Source organism: Anolis carolinensis, unplaced genomic scaffold (genome assembly GCF_035594765.1).
Source record: "Anolis carolinensis isolate JA03-04 unplaced genomic scaffold, rAnoCar3.1.pri scaffold_7, whole genome shotgun sequence".
NCBI lineage: Eukaryota > Metazoa > Chordata > Lepidosauria > Squamata > Dactyloidae > Anolis > Anolis carolinensis.
Window position 1 is genome coordinate 7,905,257 of NW_026943818.1, and position 17,500 is coordinate 7,922,756.

A 17,500-nucleotide genomic window follows, 5' to 3' on the forward strand; every position below is an offset into this window, starting at 1 on the left:
TCTATGTGCTTTAAACCATACTGTCTCGAGCCATAGGGAGAAGTGGATATTATTATTATTATTATTAATAATAATAATAATAGTGTACTATAATACAATAACAATTATTTTAAAGGTGAATTATTTTACTATGACACAGCAAACAAGATAGATATGCTGGATTTCGTATGAATTATTATTATTATTATTATTATTATTATTATTATTATTATTATTATTGTGATATATCTATGTGCTTTAAACCATACTGTCTCGAGCCATGGGGAGAAGTGGATATTATTATTATTATTATTAATAATAATAATAATAGTGTACTATAATACAATAACAATTATTTTAAAGGTGAATTATTTTATTATGACACAGCAAACAAGATAGATATGCTGGATTTCGTATGAATTATTATTATTATTATTATTGTGATATATCTATGTGCTTTAAACCATACTGTCTCGAACCATAGGTAATATACCTATGATTTTCTGTTCAACCGTTTCTTCTTTTTTTTTTAAATATAATTTTTATTGTAGAATTTTATTTAACAATTATCTCCTAAGGGAATGGAAAGAGGGAAGATGAAGGGTTATAGGATTTAGATTTTGTCTAAATTCTCCTTATTTTTGGCTTCTACTTTATTCTCTTTTTCATAAATATTATATAAACCTAGTAGGTAGTGGTCCGGCTTACATTCCAAATTAATTTTTAGAATTTTCCTACATTCCGAATTAATTGTTGACCAGAACTTTTTAACTTTTTTACAGCTCCACCACATGTGGATATATGACCCAACCTGTTCTCTACATCTCCAACATTTATTATCTGTATTTTTGTACATTGTGGCAATTTTTTTAGGCGTCAGGTACCACCTATGAATTGTTTTAATCCAATTTTCTTTAAGGTCGGTGCCCGGCAGTACTTAATTTTTTTATTCCATAACTCCTCCCACTCATTTATTAGAATTGGTCTATTTAAGTCTCTTGACCATTTTAACATCGATTCCTTTTTACTTCTTTTTCCGTGGCCCACTCCACTAATCTATATCTATAAAAGAGTGATGGCATCAGGGCAGCGGACAAAACAACAAAACTACAGGCCCCCCAACCTCGAAATTTGACAACACAACCCATCATCCATGCCTCTAGGTTCATACAACAAAAAGAAAAGAAAAATAAAGTCCTAATTAGAGGGAGAGGAATAATTGCTTTTATCCAATTGCTGCCAGTTAGGCTAAGCTCTGTTCACTTGGTCTCCTAGCAACCCACTCAGCCCAGGGGACCCTTTACCTTAACTACCACCAATTCCTCAATACTTTATTTCCCATACCACCAGACTTCGCCACAGCAACGCGTGGCCGGACACAGCTAGTCTATATATATAAAAGGCTTTTGGCATCGTGGCGATGCACAGAACAACAAAACCCAACATCCCCCAAACTCTAAAATTACCCACACAATCCATCATCCCCGCCTCCAGTAAGATACAATATAAACAAACAAAAAACACAATCACAACACCAAAAAAACACAACAGGCGATGTGCGCATGCGTACAAACACAATCCTCCCAACGCTTCCCGCGCGCATGCGCGCACACACAGAACCCCCTCTTGCGCCGCCTCCACCGCCAAAGCCGGGGACTCGGCAGGAGAAGGCACACCTCCGCCTCAGGAGGCTGAGCTCCCCATCCTTGAATTGGGAGTTCCACTCCAAAACATCCGGAGGGCCTAAGCCGACCCTTCCCTGCCCTCACATCTCACCTGGGAAACAAAAAAGGCCTCTTTCCCGCTCCCTCCCTCCGTCCTTTCCCACTCCTTTTTCTTCCTCTCGGGCCTGCAGCGGCGGACAAGCGCCCCATCGCCCGCCTTCCCTGCCCCGTTCTCCTCCTCCTCCTCCTCCTCCTGGGTCGAAGAACATGGAGGCCGGCACCGGGAAGCACGAGGCGGGCCCGCCCCTCCACCAGAGCCCGCTCTTCCCTGGCCTACCAGGCCTGCCAACCCACCACCACACCGGCGCCGCCTCCGCTCCGGTACGAGGGGCAAAGGAGAAGGGCAGACCTCACCCCCCACGCCTCCCGCCTGGCCCCTGAGCAGGTACAGAGCGCCTTCTCCTCTTCTCTTATTTATTTACCCTTTTCCAGTGCCCGGGGGATGATGCAAACGCCTTCCTTGCAACATTATAAATCTGTATATAATATCTATAATATAGTATCTCACTTCAACATAAACGTCCCAGCACAACATTGCATAACTGAATATGTTGGATAATAAGAACCAATTCAGAAAACCCAATTAAACATCAAATTAGGGAATAATTATACAAATTAACCACCAAAACGCAGACTACGTTGGATAATCCAGAACATTGCATTACCAAATGTTGCATAACTGAGATTCTACTGTAAGATGAAATAATTACTGTGGTACAATAATACATAACAATATAATCTCTACAATCACAACACTAAATAAAGAACCACACTCTGAAAACAAGGGAATTCCAGACAGGAAACAATCAGGGCCAGCTAACACCTACCAACAAAGTATTCCCATCATCAAAGTCTGGCAAATCCTCTGTTTTCTCAGGGTCACAGACACTAGAAGCACATACAATATCACAAACAACACCACTCTGAAAACAAGGGAATTCCAGACAGGAAACAATCAGGGCCAGCTAACACCTACCAACAAAGTATTCCCATCATCAAAGTCTGGCAAATCCTCTGTTTTCTCAGGGTCACAGACACTAGAAGCACATACAATATCACAAACAACACCACTCTGAAAACAAGGGAATTCCAGACAGGAAACAATCGGCCAGCTAACACATCCCAACAAAAATTTCACTCAGGGAGGAAACAGCCAGGCTTTAAAGTTACAAGGCCATTACATGCTAATCATTTCTCCTAATTGCAGCATTCATACTTCCCTCCAACAGACAAAAACAATCAAAAATATTGTATATTCACAACCTTTCGAAAATAATATCCCCTGATGGCGCACTGTCTTAAAGCGTTGAGCTGCTAAACTTCTGGACCGAAAGGTCGCAGGTTTGAATTCGAGGAACGGACAGAGCCCCCACCGTTAGCCCCAGCTTCTCCCAACCCTAAAGTTCAAAAACATTCAAATGAGAGTACATGAATAGGAACCGCTCCAGCGGAAAGGTAACAGTGCTCCATGCAGTCATACCACATGACCTTGGAGGAGTCTACGGACAACACCGGCTCTTCAGCTTACAAATAGAGATAACCACCAATCCCCAAAGTCGGACACGACTGGACTTAACGTCAGGGGAAAACCTTGACCCTTTACCTTAACTACCACAAATTCTTCAATACTTTATTTCCCAAACCACCAGACTTCGCCACAGCAACGCGTGGCCGGGCACAGCTAGTTTATTATATAAAATAGTTATCACCTTTTTATTTCTTTGTAGTGTTATATCCCAAAACTCATTACTTGAGTTGAATCCCACTTTTTTGTCAACATTGAAACTTTCTTTTAATTGGTAGTAATGGAACCATGACACATTCTTATAGTTAATTTGAATTTCTTCTAATTTCTTGATCTTGATATACCTATGATTTTCTGTTCAACCATTTCAAAGCTCTTCTGCTTGAGCGGTGACGGCACTATCATCAGCATAGATGAAACTCTTTCCTTTCTGGCAGTGGCTGGTCATTTGTGTAAATGTTGTGTAAATGAGACAGGCCATTCTTCTGCTTCTCTGGCCCTGGAACTCAACAAAAAAGCTCCTGTTTTGTAGCAGATTTACTATGAACCAGGTGTAATATTATAATTTTTTCTCAGGAGAAGGCAATGATTTGCAGTATCATAAGCTGCTTTCAGCTCTATGTAGACAGCTGTAATATCATTTATTTTTTTGTGGGAGGGACGACTCAAATATGGTGAAAAGTTTAAAAGGACTTATTTGTTATTTAATAATCGTACATCCAATATATTAATTACATTGCAAATAGAACAGATACACAAACAAGGTCAGTTTTATATATATACTGAAAAAGCAGCAACACAAACGACTGAATCTTTTAAAGATATATCTCTACCTATATATACGAAGGTGCACAGAAGCATTAGAGGGTGCATCTGCACTGTAGATCAAATGCAGTTTAATCACCACGGCTCAATACTATGGGATCCTGGGAGTTGTAGTTTGGTGAGGCAGGAGTTGAAGGCTCAAGACCTTGGGAAACTACACCTCCCATAGGATCCCATAGCATTGAGCTACGGAGAGTGCAAAAACGATCAAATTTGGATTGTATTGCAAACCATCCTCTCAAAATGTGGCTTCGTTTTTTGAAAGGCACTCATAAAAAGAACTTGGCTTTTTGAAGGCACCGGACACACCTCCCAACAAAGGATTCCCCCAGGCAGGAAGCAGCCAGGCTGGGAAGCTGCAAGGCTATTCAGTACAAAATAATGACAACATTTACACTTGTCTCAAGCAAACAACAGCTTTTTTTTCTCCCACTCTGAACATTATTCCACAGATATATAAACCTCACTTGCATAGTTTCCAACAGACATCACAACCGCTGCGGATGCCTGCTATAGATGTGGGTGAAACGTCAGGAGAGAATGCTTCTGGATGTCAATTAGAATAAAAGAAAATTATGCAAAACCTTGCTCTTCCGACAAGCTTTCAATGGGTGAAAAACTCAGGGCTATGTCTGTTTTTATTGTTGCTTTTATTGTTGTTTCTATTGTTATTTTAAAGCCAAATGTATTGTTTTAATCTATTTTTATAAACCGCTCCGAGCCAAACTGAGAGTAGCGGTATATAAGTTTAATAAATAAAATAAAATAAAATTATAAACTAATTTGGAAACGTCAGGAGAGAATGTTTCTGGATGTCAATTAGAATAAAAGAAAATTATGCAAAACCTTGCTCTTCCGACAAGCTTTCAATGGGTGAAAAACTCAGGGCTATGTCTGTTTTTATTGTTGCTTTTATTGTTGTTTCTATTGTTTCTATTGTTATTTTAAAGCCAAATGTATTGTTTTAATCTTTTTTTATAAACCGCTCCGAGCCAAACTGAGAGTAGCGGTATATAAGTTTAATAAATAAAATAAAATAAAATAAAATTATAAACTAATTTGGAAACGTCAGGAGAGAATGCTTCTGGATGTCAATTAGAATAAAAGAAAATTATGCAAAACCTTGCTCTTCCGACAAGCTTTCAATGGGTGAAAAACTCAGGGCTATGTCTGTTTTTATTGTTGCTTTTATTGTTGTTTCTATTGTTTCTATTGTTATTTTAAAGCCAAATGTATTGTTTTAATCTATTTTTATAAACCGCTCCGAGCCAAACTGAGAGTAGCGGTATATAAGTTTAATAAATAAAATAAAATTATAAACTAATTTGGAAACGTCAGGAGAGAATGCTTCTGGATGTCAATTAGAATAAAAGAAAATTATTATAAACTAATTTGGAAAGTGGTACAGTATTTAACACCAAGAAGGTTAAATATTACGAATAAGAATAGTAATGAAAAATGCTGGCGAGGGTGCCAGGAAATTGGAACCTACATGCATATGTGGTGAGATTGTAAGCATGTAAAAGATTTTTGGAAATTGGTCATAAGGGAAATAGAAAATATTATGAATATAAAAATTAGAAGGAATCCAGTGGAAATGGTACTTTTAATTAAAAATGAGGATGAGAAAGATAAGAGGGGAAAAATTAATAGACATGCTATTAACAGCAGCTTGATTAATTGCAAAATATTGGAAAGGAGATATGAAAATACAAATTAATGAATGGTATAAAGAAGTTTGGAGAATGGCACTGAATGACAAGCTAGCATCAAATTTAAAAGTAAAGAAGGGATTATGGGGAAAAATGACTTCGAAAGTATTTGGAAAAAATTTCTAGAAAAATTATTAGAAAAAGAAGATGGGAATTTACCTTTTGAGATGGCTCTGGAGAAGGGGAGCACAGGGGTGAATGGAAATAAAAGAGGGAGAAATGTATAAAATATGTTTTTATCATTGTAACTTTTTCTCGAATAATAATAACAATAAAATTTAATTTTTTAAAAAAGAGAATGCTTCTGGAACATGACCATACATCCTGGAAAACTCACAACAACTCAGTGATTCCGGCCATGAAAGCTTTTGACAACACATATAACTGGGTTGTTGTGCACTTTCCGGGCCGTGTTCCAGAAGCATTCTCTCCTGACGTTTCGCCCACATCTATGGCAGGCATACTGCAGTAAATTGTAATATAGATCTAGGCCAAATTTGGAACCTGCCCGGATATTTTAGGTTATCCACGCTTGCAGAATACAAACTAAAATACATTCGCAGTGTTAGGATGGCCTCTGAGATTTCTCAGCACGGACCAACCCTGTACCCTGTTCACTCCAAACTGGGCCTTCTGACCCCAATTTTTGCCACGTTTTAAGTGAGATTCCTCATAAGACATCATCCCAAGACTCCAAATTGATGCCGCTCTAACATTCAAGCCAAGAGATTGTGGGAATGTCGGTGCCATAGCGGACGGTGAGCCCAGCTCTCCAAACAATGCCCAACTCCAAGGAGGAATATTACGAGCATCCAGTCATTGTTTACAAATGGATAGTGCAGATGCAGGAGGCTAAAGTAGCTCTGTTTGCTTGTGCACACAAGAAGGGTTTCTTAAATACTTCTTTCCAAGTATAGGACCTGTTGCGTTTACCGCAGCTTAACTCTTCTCCGACATCATTTTGAAAATCCGGACCAAACTCCAGCACTATGATTCTCCACTTTGAAAGGCAAGAATAAAAAAAAGTAGCATAAGTGCACAAATGGAGCAGAAATCGGGACACGGCACCGAGAGGCCAAAAGTGACCTTTGAGTCAGTCTTCTAGGCTTGTTCGAAGAGTCTAAATAGTAGTAGTAATTCTTGTAGTAATTTTACAACAAGAGTGAACAAGACATGCTCGTGGCCTTTTTCTATGTCATTCGCCAAAATAGCTGGCACTTTTGTCGTCGATTCCGGCAGCAAAATGAATCCAAGTTTGGGCTACAACAAGGACTTGTTTTCAGCAAAATCATCCAGATCTGGGAAGTTTCCGTCGGGATTCGATTCAAACGTCTTTCCACCATTTCTATTTCTGTAACAACAACGAGTGAGCAAGACATGCTCGTGGCCTTTTTCTATGTCATGCGCCGAAGTAGCTGGCACTTTTGCCGTCGATTCCGGCAAAAATGTGACTCAAAGTTTGGGCTACAACAAGGACTTGACTTCAACAAAATCATCCAGATCTGGGAAGTTTCCGTCGGGATTCGATTCAAACACCTTTCCACCATTTCTATTTCTGTAACAACAACAAGAGTGAGCAAGACATGCTTGTGGTCTTTTTCTATGTCATTAGCCAAAATAGCTGGCACTTTTGCCGTCAATTCCAGCAAAAAAGTGACTCCCAGTTTGAGCTACAACATGGAAGATCATCCAGATCTGGGAAGGTTCCGTTGGGATTCGAGTCAAACGTCTTTCCATCATTCCTGTCTCTGTAACAACAATAACAACAAGAAGAAGCAGCAATAAAGCAACGGGGGTTCCGTTTTAGCAACACACATTGTCGTGCCTACAAAGCCTCAGCAGCACAGAACAAACGTTCTTCCCATGACCGTCGTAGCCCGGTACTTCGTTTGCGAAATCCATTCCCATCCGTTGTCCTACTCCTGAAGTAGGTGTGACTTCAATACGGAGTGGTGCCTTCCCATTCCACCAAATACTCCACTTTGCCCTCCAGCGTCACCCTCCGCGCCAGGACTTGGTACTTCTCGCCACACACCAGCCGTCCGGCCGCACCAAAGTAGTTGCTGATGGAGGACTTGAGGTGCGAGAGGGAGGCATCATCTTCGCTCAGGCTCTCCAAAGTCTGGCAGTCGATGGCCCGGTCTGGGTGGGACGGGGCTCCAGGCGCCTCGCCGTCTTCGGAAAGACAGCCGGGCAGTGCTCGCTGTGGGCGTTTCGGCGTGGCCTCGACCGCCGCGGAGATCTTGGCCGTCACTTTGCGCTTCCGGCTGCCTACGTTCCTTTGGCTAAAAGAAAACAAGAGCATTATGGCCACGTTTGGTCAAGGTGGTCGCGTTCATGTTGTAGAAATGGGCAATAGCATGATGGTTGCTTCTGACAAAAAAAGGGCAAGAGCAATATCGGTCATATTCAGGAAACATGGTCACGGTCTATAAAAGGGCAATAGCAAGATGGTTATATTCAGCCAAACATGGTTATGGTCTAGAAAAGGGCAATAACAATATAGTTATATTCAGCCAAACATGGTCATCTATATATATAAAAGGGTAATGAAATTTTGGCCTAGGACAAAACAACAAAACTACACATCCCAGAAATACTAAACTTGGCAGCACAACCCCTCATCCATGCCTCTATGTTCATACAACAAAAGGAAAAGAAAAATAAAGTCCTAATTAGAGGGAGAGGAAGAATTGTTTTTATCCAATTGCTGCCAGTTAGAAGGCTAAGCTCCGCCCACTTGGTCTCCTAGCAACCCACTCAGCCCAGGGGACAGGCAGAGTTAGGCCTCACTTAGGCCTCTTCCACACTGCCTATAAAATACAGATTATCTGATTTTTAACTGGATTATATGGCAGTGTAGACTCAAGGCCCTTCCACACAGCTATATAACCCATTTATAATGGACTTAATGTCAGGAGAAAACCTTTACCCTTTATCTTAACTACCACCAATTCCTCAATACTTTATTTCCCATACCACCAGACTTCGCCACAGCAACGCGTGGCTGAGCACAGCTAGTAGTCTATAAAAGGGCAATAGCAAGATGGTTATATTCCACCTAACATGGTCATGGTCTATAAAAGGGCAATAGCAAGATGGTTATATTCCACCTAACATGGTCATGGTCTATAAAAGAGCAATAGCAAGATGGTTATATTCCACCTAACATGGTCATGGTCTATAAAAGGACAATAGCAAGATGGTTATATTCCACCTAACATGGTCATGGTCTATAAAAGGACAATAGCAAGATGGTTATATTCCACCTAACATGGTCATGGTCTATAAAAGGGCAATAGCAAGATGGTTATATTCCACCTAACATGGTCATGGTCTATAAAAGGACAATAGCAAGATGGTTATATTCCACCTAACATGGTCATGGTCTATAAAAGGACAATAGCAAGATGGTTATATTCCACCTAACATGGTCATGGTCTATAAAAGAGCAATAGCAAGATGGTTATATTCCACCTAACATGGTCATGGTCTATAAAAGAGCAATAGCAAGATGGTTATATTCCACCTAACATGGTCATGGTCTATAAAAGGGCAATAGCAAGATGGTTATATTCCACCTAACATGGTCATGGTCTATAAAAGAGCAATAGCAAGATGGTTATATTCCACCTAACATGGTCATGGTCTATAAAAGAGCAATAGCAAGATGGTTATATTCCACCTAACATGGTCATGGTCTATAAAAGAGCAATAGCAAGATGGTTATATTCCACCTAACATGGTCATGGTCTATAAAAGGGCAATAGCAAGATGGTTATATTCCACCTAACATGGTCATGGTCTATAAAAGGACAATAGCAAGATGGTTATATTCCACCTAACATGGTCATGGTCTATAAAAGGGCAATAGCAAGATGGTTATATTCCACCTAACATGGTCATGGTCTATAAAAGGACAATAGCAAGATGGTTATATTCCACCTAACATGGTCATGGTCTATAAAAGGGCAATAGCAAGATGGTTATATTCCACCTAACATGGTCATGGTCTATAAAAGGACAATAGCAAGATGGTTATATTCCACCTAACATGGTCATGGTCTATAAAAGGGCAATAGCAATACAGTCATGTTCAGTCAAACATTGTCATGGTCAATGTCAAACTCTAGAAAAGAGCAATAGTAATATTGGTCATATTCAGCCAAACATGATCAAGGGCAAAGTCTAGAAAAGAGCAATAGCAATATGGTCATATAACTAGGCAAGGGAGGTTTATATATCTGTAGAAGGTCCAGGGTGGGAGAAAGAACTCGTTTGTTGGGCAATGCTTCTGGAACATGGCCATACAGCCTGAAAAACCCACAGCAATCCAGTGATTCCGGCCATGAAAGCTTTCGACAATAAAAAATAATATGTTGCTAGTAATGCAAATGGAACAGAGAGGCTCTCTACCTTGACTGATAGGACAGGCTGGTTGTCGCCGATCCCGAAGTGCTGACCGCGTCGGTGGAATCCACATCGGAAAGGAAAGTGTGGCTCGAACTTGCGCTGGAAAGGAGCCAGAAATACAGAATCAATATCCATTCCCTAGCAACTGGGGAAAAGTCGGGAATCGGCCTTCAGATTAGACCTCTGTACGAAGGGAGTGAAGATTAGATTAATTAGGCCAGGGGTCCTCAAACTTTTTAAGTGGAGGGCCGATTCATGGTCCCTCAAATTGTTGAGGGGCCGAATTATCATTTGGAAAAAAAAAACAAACGAACAAATTCCTATGCTCACTGCACATGTCTTATTTGTAGTGCAAACCCCTCCAGCAACAATTATTTATTTATTTACTACATTTATACCCCACCCTCTCTCACCCTGAAGGGGACTCAGAGAGGCTTACAAGTTGTATGTACATACAATATATTATATTATTAGCATAGCACAATATTAGCATTATATAATACTACTAGCTGTGCCTGGCCACGCGTTGCTGTGGCGAAGTATGGTGGTATGGGAAATAAAGTATTGAGGAATTGGTGGTAGTTAAGGTAAAGGGTCCCCTGGGCTGAGTGGGTTGCTAGTAGACCAAGTGAGCGGAGCTTAGCCTTCTAACTGGCAGCAATTGGATAAAAACAATTATTCCTCTCCCTCTAATTAGGACTTTATTTTTCTTTTCTTTTTGTTGTATCAACCTAGAGGCATGGATGAGGGGTTGTGCTGTCAATTTTCGAGGTTGTGGGGTGTTTACTTTTGTTGTTTTGTCCGCTGCCATGATGCCATCACTCTTTTATATATATAGATATTGTACTATACCAGGAGACCCGGTGGCGAAGTGCGTTAAAGCACTGAGCCGGAGACTGAAAGGTCCCAGGTTCAAACCCTGGGAGCAGCGTGAGCGGCCGCTGTTAGCTCCAGCTCCTGCCAACCTAGCAGTTCGAAAACATGCCAATGTGAGTAGATCAATAGGTACCACTCCAGCAGGAAGGTAACAGCACTCCATGCAGTCATGCCGGCCACATGACCTTGGAGGTGTCTATGGACAACGCCGGCTTTTCGGCTTAGAAATGGAGATGAGCGCCAACCCCCAGAGTCAGACATGACTGGACTTAACGTCAGGGGAAACCTTTACCTTTACCTTACTATACCATTATGCCGTAATATTATTAGTAATATTACATTTAATATATAATATATAATTAATATTATATTGTATTATTATTATTATTATTATTAGCCGCCCTGAGTCCCCTATTGGGTGAGAAGGGCGGGGTAGAAATAGTGTAATAAATAAATATTGTATTACATGATAATATTATTATCAATATTATATGTATACACAATCTATTATATTACTAGCTGTGCCCGGCCACGCGTTGCTGTGGCAAAGTGGTGGTGGTATTGGTTAAAAATTGTTGTGTAATTTTTATTTGACGTTATTTGCAATTTTTTATTAATTTTATTGTAAGTTATATTTTTATTTATTATATTTTATTACTTTCTTGTATTATTTTTAGTTATTTTCTGTTATTATAGTATTTTACACTGTATTAATTTTTAGTGTTTTTATTATTTTTTATTGGGTTGCTAGGAGACCAAGTTGGAGGAGCTTAGCCTTCTAACTGGCAGCAATTGGATAAAAGCAATTATTCCTCTCATTAGTTTACAATATTTCATTTACAATATTAGTACATGAAAGAACAATACAATATTTAAAAATAAAAATAATTTAAACCAACATACTGTAAACTTATCAGGATTTCAGTGGGAAGTGTGGGCCTGCTTCTGGCCAATGAGATAATCAAGTAGGATTGTTGTTGTTGTTCTGCCTTCAAGTCATTTCAGACTTTGGGCAAGCCTAAGTCTAAAACTGAGGGCAGGGGCCAGGTCAATGGCCTTAGTTTGGAGACCCCTGAATTAGGCATTCAGAAAGACTCTGTGATAAGTCCTTGAAACCCAGGTGTCAAAGGCATGACTTCATGGCTGCTTGGTCAAGCCAGAGCTTAAATTTAGGGATGTTTACTAGGCATGTCCGATCTATGAAAAAAAGTTTCAATTCTCGTTTCTAAAGTAGGGGGTGCTGGCGCTTCGATATAGAAAGTATTTCCGAATTTTTCACCCAAAAATTTCGGATATTTCCGAAAATTCGTAATGATTCTAAATGTTTCTAAAATGGCGGCCGCGCATGCGCAATCGCTACACACTGGGCTTGTATGGCAATCTTCCATGTGGACACAGAGGACATTAGCCCCCACCTTTGCGTCCATCGTGGAAGCTTCTGATTGGCCGGGGAGCGGCAGCCATGTTAGGCTGCGCTAAGCTCCCATTCAAGGTAGGTTGCAGAAACAAAAAAAAATTTAAAAATATTTTTAAAAATATATTTTAAAAAAATTATTGGGGGGAAAAAATTAACGAAACATTAAGAGACAATTAGAGAATGGGCCAACAATGGTTCGAATTACATTACTGGTTGCGCTGTGAGACAATGTCTCGGAATGCGTATCAAAAAGCGAGAACAATCCGAAATAATTCCGATATACAATTCAAAACGATTTTTTGGACATGTCTAATGTTTACCTTACCAGAGCAAACAATAAAATCAAGTTCCTGGCTCTCAAGTTCATGTTTCAAGTCTCCTGTGTACCTGAAAGATTTCCTGTTTTCATGCTTATGGATTTATGCCTATGTTCTTAACTTCATTGATTTTATGTGCCTTGCTATTTTGGCTATATTGATCTTTTGTATATAAGGATGACTGCTATCTCATAGCACCTTTCCTACTGCTTTTTGGGAAATGTACAGGCTTTGTAAATAAACTGGTGTAGTTAGTAACAACTGGACTCTACGTGGTGCTTGGTGAAAGGGTATTCCAAGGCTGGGGTGCAACACTGAAGTGAAAACAAAGCTCAGTAGAAAACGGGGAGCAAGACGGAGAATGTAAGCTACTGAGAAGAGAGAAGAAAAGGACTGAACTTTGTACATGCTCTTGTTTTGGTTGCGCTTACCTTTTCAGGCTCTGAATTTCATCCAAAGTGAAATCAAAGATGCTGGCCAGGTGGTGGTTTGTGCTCCAGGCCGAGGCAAAATCACTCTGAGACGGAAAAGCATAATAACAACAACAACAACAACAACAACAACAACAACAACAACAACATAAGGAAAATGTCCTCTAACAAAAGTGGGGCCTCATGGGCCATACAATTCCTATCATTGCGTTAAAGCAGTCAATGCAAAGTCCCTTCACAGTTATAACCATATGACTGCTATTTAAGGAAAGGAAATTACTGTATATACTCAAGTACAAGTCTAGTTTTTCAGCCCTTTTTTTAGGACTAAAAAATCCCCCCGCAGCTTATACTCAGGTGAAGGTCCTGGTTGGCTTATATTTGGGTCAGGTTATACTCAAGAATATATGGTACATTTATTCTTTTTCTCTATTATTATTGGTATTGTTACATTTATTATTTTACTCTATTATTATTACATTTATTATTGTACTCCATTATTGTTGCTACTATTACATTTATTTTACTCTATTTTATTATTAATAATAATACATTTATTATTTCAATCTGATCTTATTATTATTATTACATTTATTATTCTATTCTATTTATTATTACATGTATTATTTTCCTGTATTTATTATTATTATTACATGTATTATTTTACTCTATTATTATTAAAAGGATACATAGGCACATTTACATAGAAGAAGATGAGAATAATGGTTCAATCAGAGTTATACAGTCTTATCTTAAATTAAAACTCAATGTAAATACAGTAGAGTCTCACTTATCCAACACTCACTTATCCAACATTCTGGATTATCCAATGCATTTTTGTAGTCAATGTTTTCAATACATCGTGATATTTTGGTGCTAAATTCGTAAATACAGTAATTACTACATACCATTACTGCATATTGAACTACTTATTCTGTCAAATTTGTTGTTAAACGTGATGTTTTGGTGCTTAATTTGTAAAATCATAACCTAATTTGATGTTTAATAGGCTTTTCCTTAATCCCTCCTTATTATCCAACATATTCGCTTATGCAAAGTTCTGCTGGCCTGTTTATGTTGGATAAGTGAGACTCTACTGTATTCAAAAACATTTAACCTACTGATGCCTCAATTAATGTAATTTTTTGGTATCTATTTTTATTTCTGGAATTTCCTGCCCTCAGCTTATACTGGAGTCAATGTTTTCCCAGTTTTTTTGTGGTAAAATTAGGTGCCTCGGTTTAGATTCGGGTCGGCTTATATTTGAGTATATACGGCACTTGAAAAGAATACTACTAAGAAAACTCACGCTGGGAATAGCATCTTCCAGGAGAAATTTTGACCGTTTCCTCCTCCTTTCCTGCTGGAGAGCGCATGGTGCCAAACTGTGAATGAATCAAGAGGATTCAGAACTTGACAATCTCGCCATGGAAATGTTCTTCTTTATTGGATGTGTTGACTCGAGATGATAGAGATTGCAAATCAAATTGACTGAGTGCCAAGTTGGGGAAGGCTGGGTTAGACACGGAGCAAGGAGACTCGGATTCAAGACTTTCTTTGGCCACCCTTACTGACTCGAGTCTTATGCACCACCATAAGTTTCCAGGCTGTGGCGCAGCTGGTTAGTAGCCAACTGTAATAAATCACTACTGACCAAGAGGTCATGAGTTCGAACCCAGCCTGGGTCGGATTCAGCTCCCGACCATTAATAGCCTAGCTCGTTGTTGACCTAAGCAACTCAAGTAGGAAATTTAGGGCCGGGCTGTGGCACAGCTGGCTAGTAACCAGCTGCAATAAATCACTACTGACCAAGAGGTCATGAGTTCGAACCCAGCCCGGGTCGGATTCAGCTCCCGACCATTAATAGCCTAGCTCGTTGTTGACCTAAGCAACTCAAGTAGGAAATTTAGGGCCGGGCTGTGGCACAGCTGGCTAGTAACCAGCTGCTATAAATCACTACTGACCAAGAGGTCATGAGTTCGAACACAGCCCGGGTCGGATTCAGCTCCCGACCATTAATAGCCTAGCTCGTTGTTGACCTAAGCAACTCAAGTAGGAAATTTAGGGCCGGGCTGTGGCACAGCTGGCTAGTAACCAGCTGCAATAAATCACTACTGACCGAGAGGTCATGAGTTCGAACCCAGCCCGGGTCGGATTCAGCTCCCGACCATTAATAGCCTAGCTCGTTGTTGACCTAAGCAACTCAAGTAGGAAATTTAGGGCCGGGCTGTGGCACAGCTGGCTAGTAACCAGCTGCTATAAATCACTACTGACCAAGAGGTCATGAGTTCGAACACAGCCCGGGTCGGATTCAGCTCCCGACCATTAATAGCCTAGCTCGTTGTTGACCTAAGCAACTCAAGTAGGAAATTTAGGGCCGGGCTGTGGCACAGCTGGCTAGTAACCAGCTGCAATAAATCACTACTGACCGAGAGGTCATGAGTTCGAACCCAGCCCGGGTCGGATTCAGCTCCCGACCATTAATAGCCTAGCTCGTTGTTGACCTAAGCAACTCAAGTAGGAAATTTAGGGCCGGGCTGTGGCACAGCTGGCTAGTAACCAGCTGCTATAAATCACTACTGACCAAGAGGTCATGAGTTCGAACACAGCCCGGGTCGGATTCAGCTCCCGACCATTAATAGCCTAGCTCGTTGTTGACCTAAGCAACTCAAGTAGGAAATTTAGGGCCGGGCTGTGGCACAGCTGGCTAGTAACCAGCTGCAATAAATCACTACTGACCGAGAGGTCATGAGTTCGAACCCAGCCCGGGTCGGATTCAGCTCCCGACCATTAATAGCCTAGCTCGTTGTTGACCTAAGCAACTCAAGTAGGAAATTTAGGGCCGGGCTGTGGCACAGCTGGCTAGTAACCAGCTGCTATAAATCACTACTAACTGAGAGGTCATGAGTTCGAAGCCCGGGTCGGGTTAAGCCTCCGACCATTAATAGCCCCGGCTTGCTGTTGACCTATGCAGCCCCGAAAGACAGTTGCATCTGTCAATTAGGGAAATTTAGGGACGCTTTATGCGGGAGGCTAATTTACAACACCATACAAAAACTGCCAGCAAAACACGAGGAAAGGAATGAGGAAGTACAGCCACTACTGGATGGTGAAGCAACAGCTCCCCCTGTGGCCGGAATCGTGAAGCTGGAAAAATGTTAAAAATGCCTCTGAGTCTGTCTAATGTATGTTGTTTGTCTGTTGGCATTGAATGTTTGCCATATATGTGTTCATTGTAATCCGCCCTGAGTCCCCTTCGGGGTGAGAAAGAAGGGCGGAATATAAATACTGTGAATAAATAAATAAATAAATAAATATACAATATATTATATTATAAAACTGAGGGCGGGGGCCAGGTAAATGACCTCGGAGGGTCCCGGGCCTTAGTTTGGGGACCCGTGATATATGTCATATGTTTAATAGCATTGAATGTTTGCCATGTATATGTGCATCGTGATCCGCCCTGAGTCCTCTTCGGGGTGAGAAAGTAGGGAGGAATATAAATACTGTAAATAAATAGATAAATAGATTCAAGTAAATACGGTAAGTTAAGCACGGCCCAATTTGGCCCAAGCGAAGGAAGATACAGGCCTGCTTTTGTGGGAGCGCTTGAGCCTCCCCCTTTTCTTGGGTCCGTTTGCTCCGCCGTCGACGGATCCGGGGATCTTCTCGGGCAGGAGTTTGCTGGGCGGGTTGGGGGGCACGCGGATACGCAGGCGGAAGATGCACTTCTTCTTCTTGATTTCCTTTCCGCACAGAAATCTGAAAGGCAGGAGAGAGAGAGAGACTCAGAAAAGCTTCCTCATGGAAATGTAAAGGATAGGAAAGCGGGAATCAGCAGAAATGTATACGACATAAAATAGAAGGTAAAGGTTTTCCCCGGACATTAAGTCCAGCCATGACCGACTCTGGGGGTTGGTGCTCATCTCCATTTCTAAGCCAGAGAGCCGGCATTGTCCGTAGCAACTGGGGAAAAGTCAGGAATCAGTCTTCAGATGCAGATGAGGAATTTTCCCGCAATATCAGATTAGACCTCTGCACGAAGGGAGTGAAGGATAGATCTGTGATAAGTCCTTGAAACCCAGATGTGAGGCATGACTTCATGGCTACTTGGTCGAGCCTGAGCTTAAATTAAGGGATGTTTTGTCCTATGTTGTTTGGGCCCCTGCGCCATGTAAGCCACCCTGAGTCCCCGCAGGGAGATGGTGGCGGAGTAGAAATAAAGATTATTATTATTATTATTATTATTATTATTATTATTATTATGATGACACAGCAAAC

General features: G+C 40.7%; 1 protein-coding gene across 3 annotated transcripts in view; it reads right to left on the reverse strand.

The window, feature by feature from the left end:
* phf19 (PHD finger protein 19) overlaps nucleotides 1-17,500 on the reverse strand; it is a 45,855-nt gene that overhangs the window by 14,563 nt on the left and 13,792 nt on the right. For 2 of the 3 annotated variants that reach the window (XM_062958989.1, XM_062958988.1), the window contains 5 exons: nucleotides 16,811-16,981; nucleotides 14,529-14,604; nucleotides 13,220-13,305; nucleotides 10,182-10,277; nucleotides 3,904-8,050 (listed from right to left, as the gene is read on the reverse strand). In XM_062958989.1, coding sequence (XP_062815059.1) covers nucleotides 7,705-8,050; nucleotides 10,182-10,277; nucleotides 13,220-13,305; nucleotides 14,529-14,604; nucleotides 16,811-16,981 — 775 coding nt within the window. In that variant the 3' untranslated portion in view covers nucleotides 3,904-7,704. Of the gene's footprint in view, nucleotides 1-3,903; nucleotides 8,051-10,181; nucleotides 10,278-13,219; nucleotides 13,306-14,528; nucleotides 14,605-16,810; nucleotides 16,982-17,500 lie in introns of those variants that run through there. The other variant, XM_062958990.1, reaches the window with a different exon arrangement.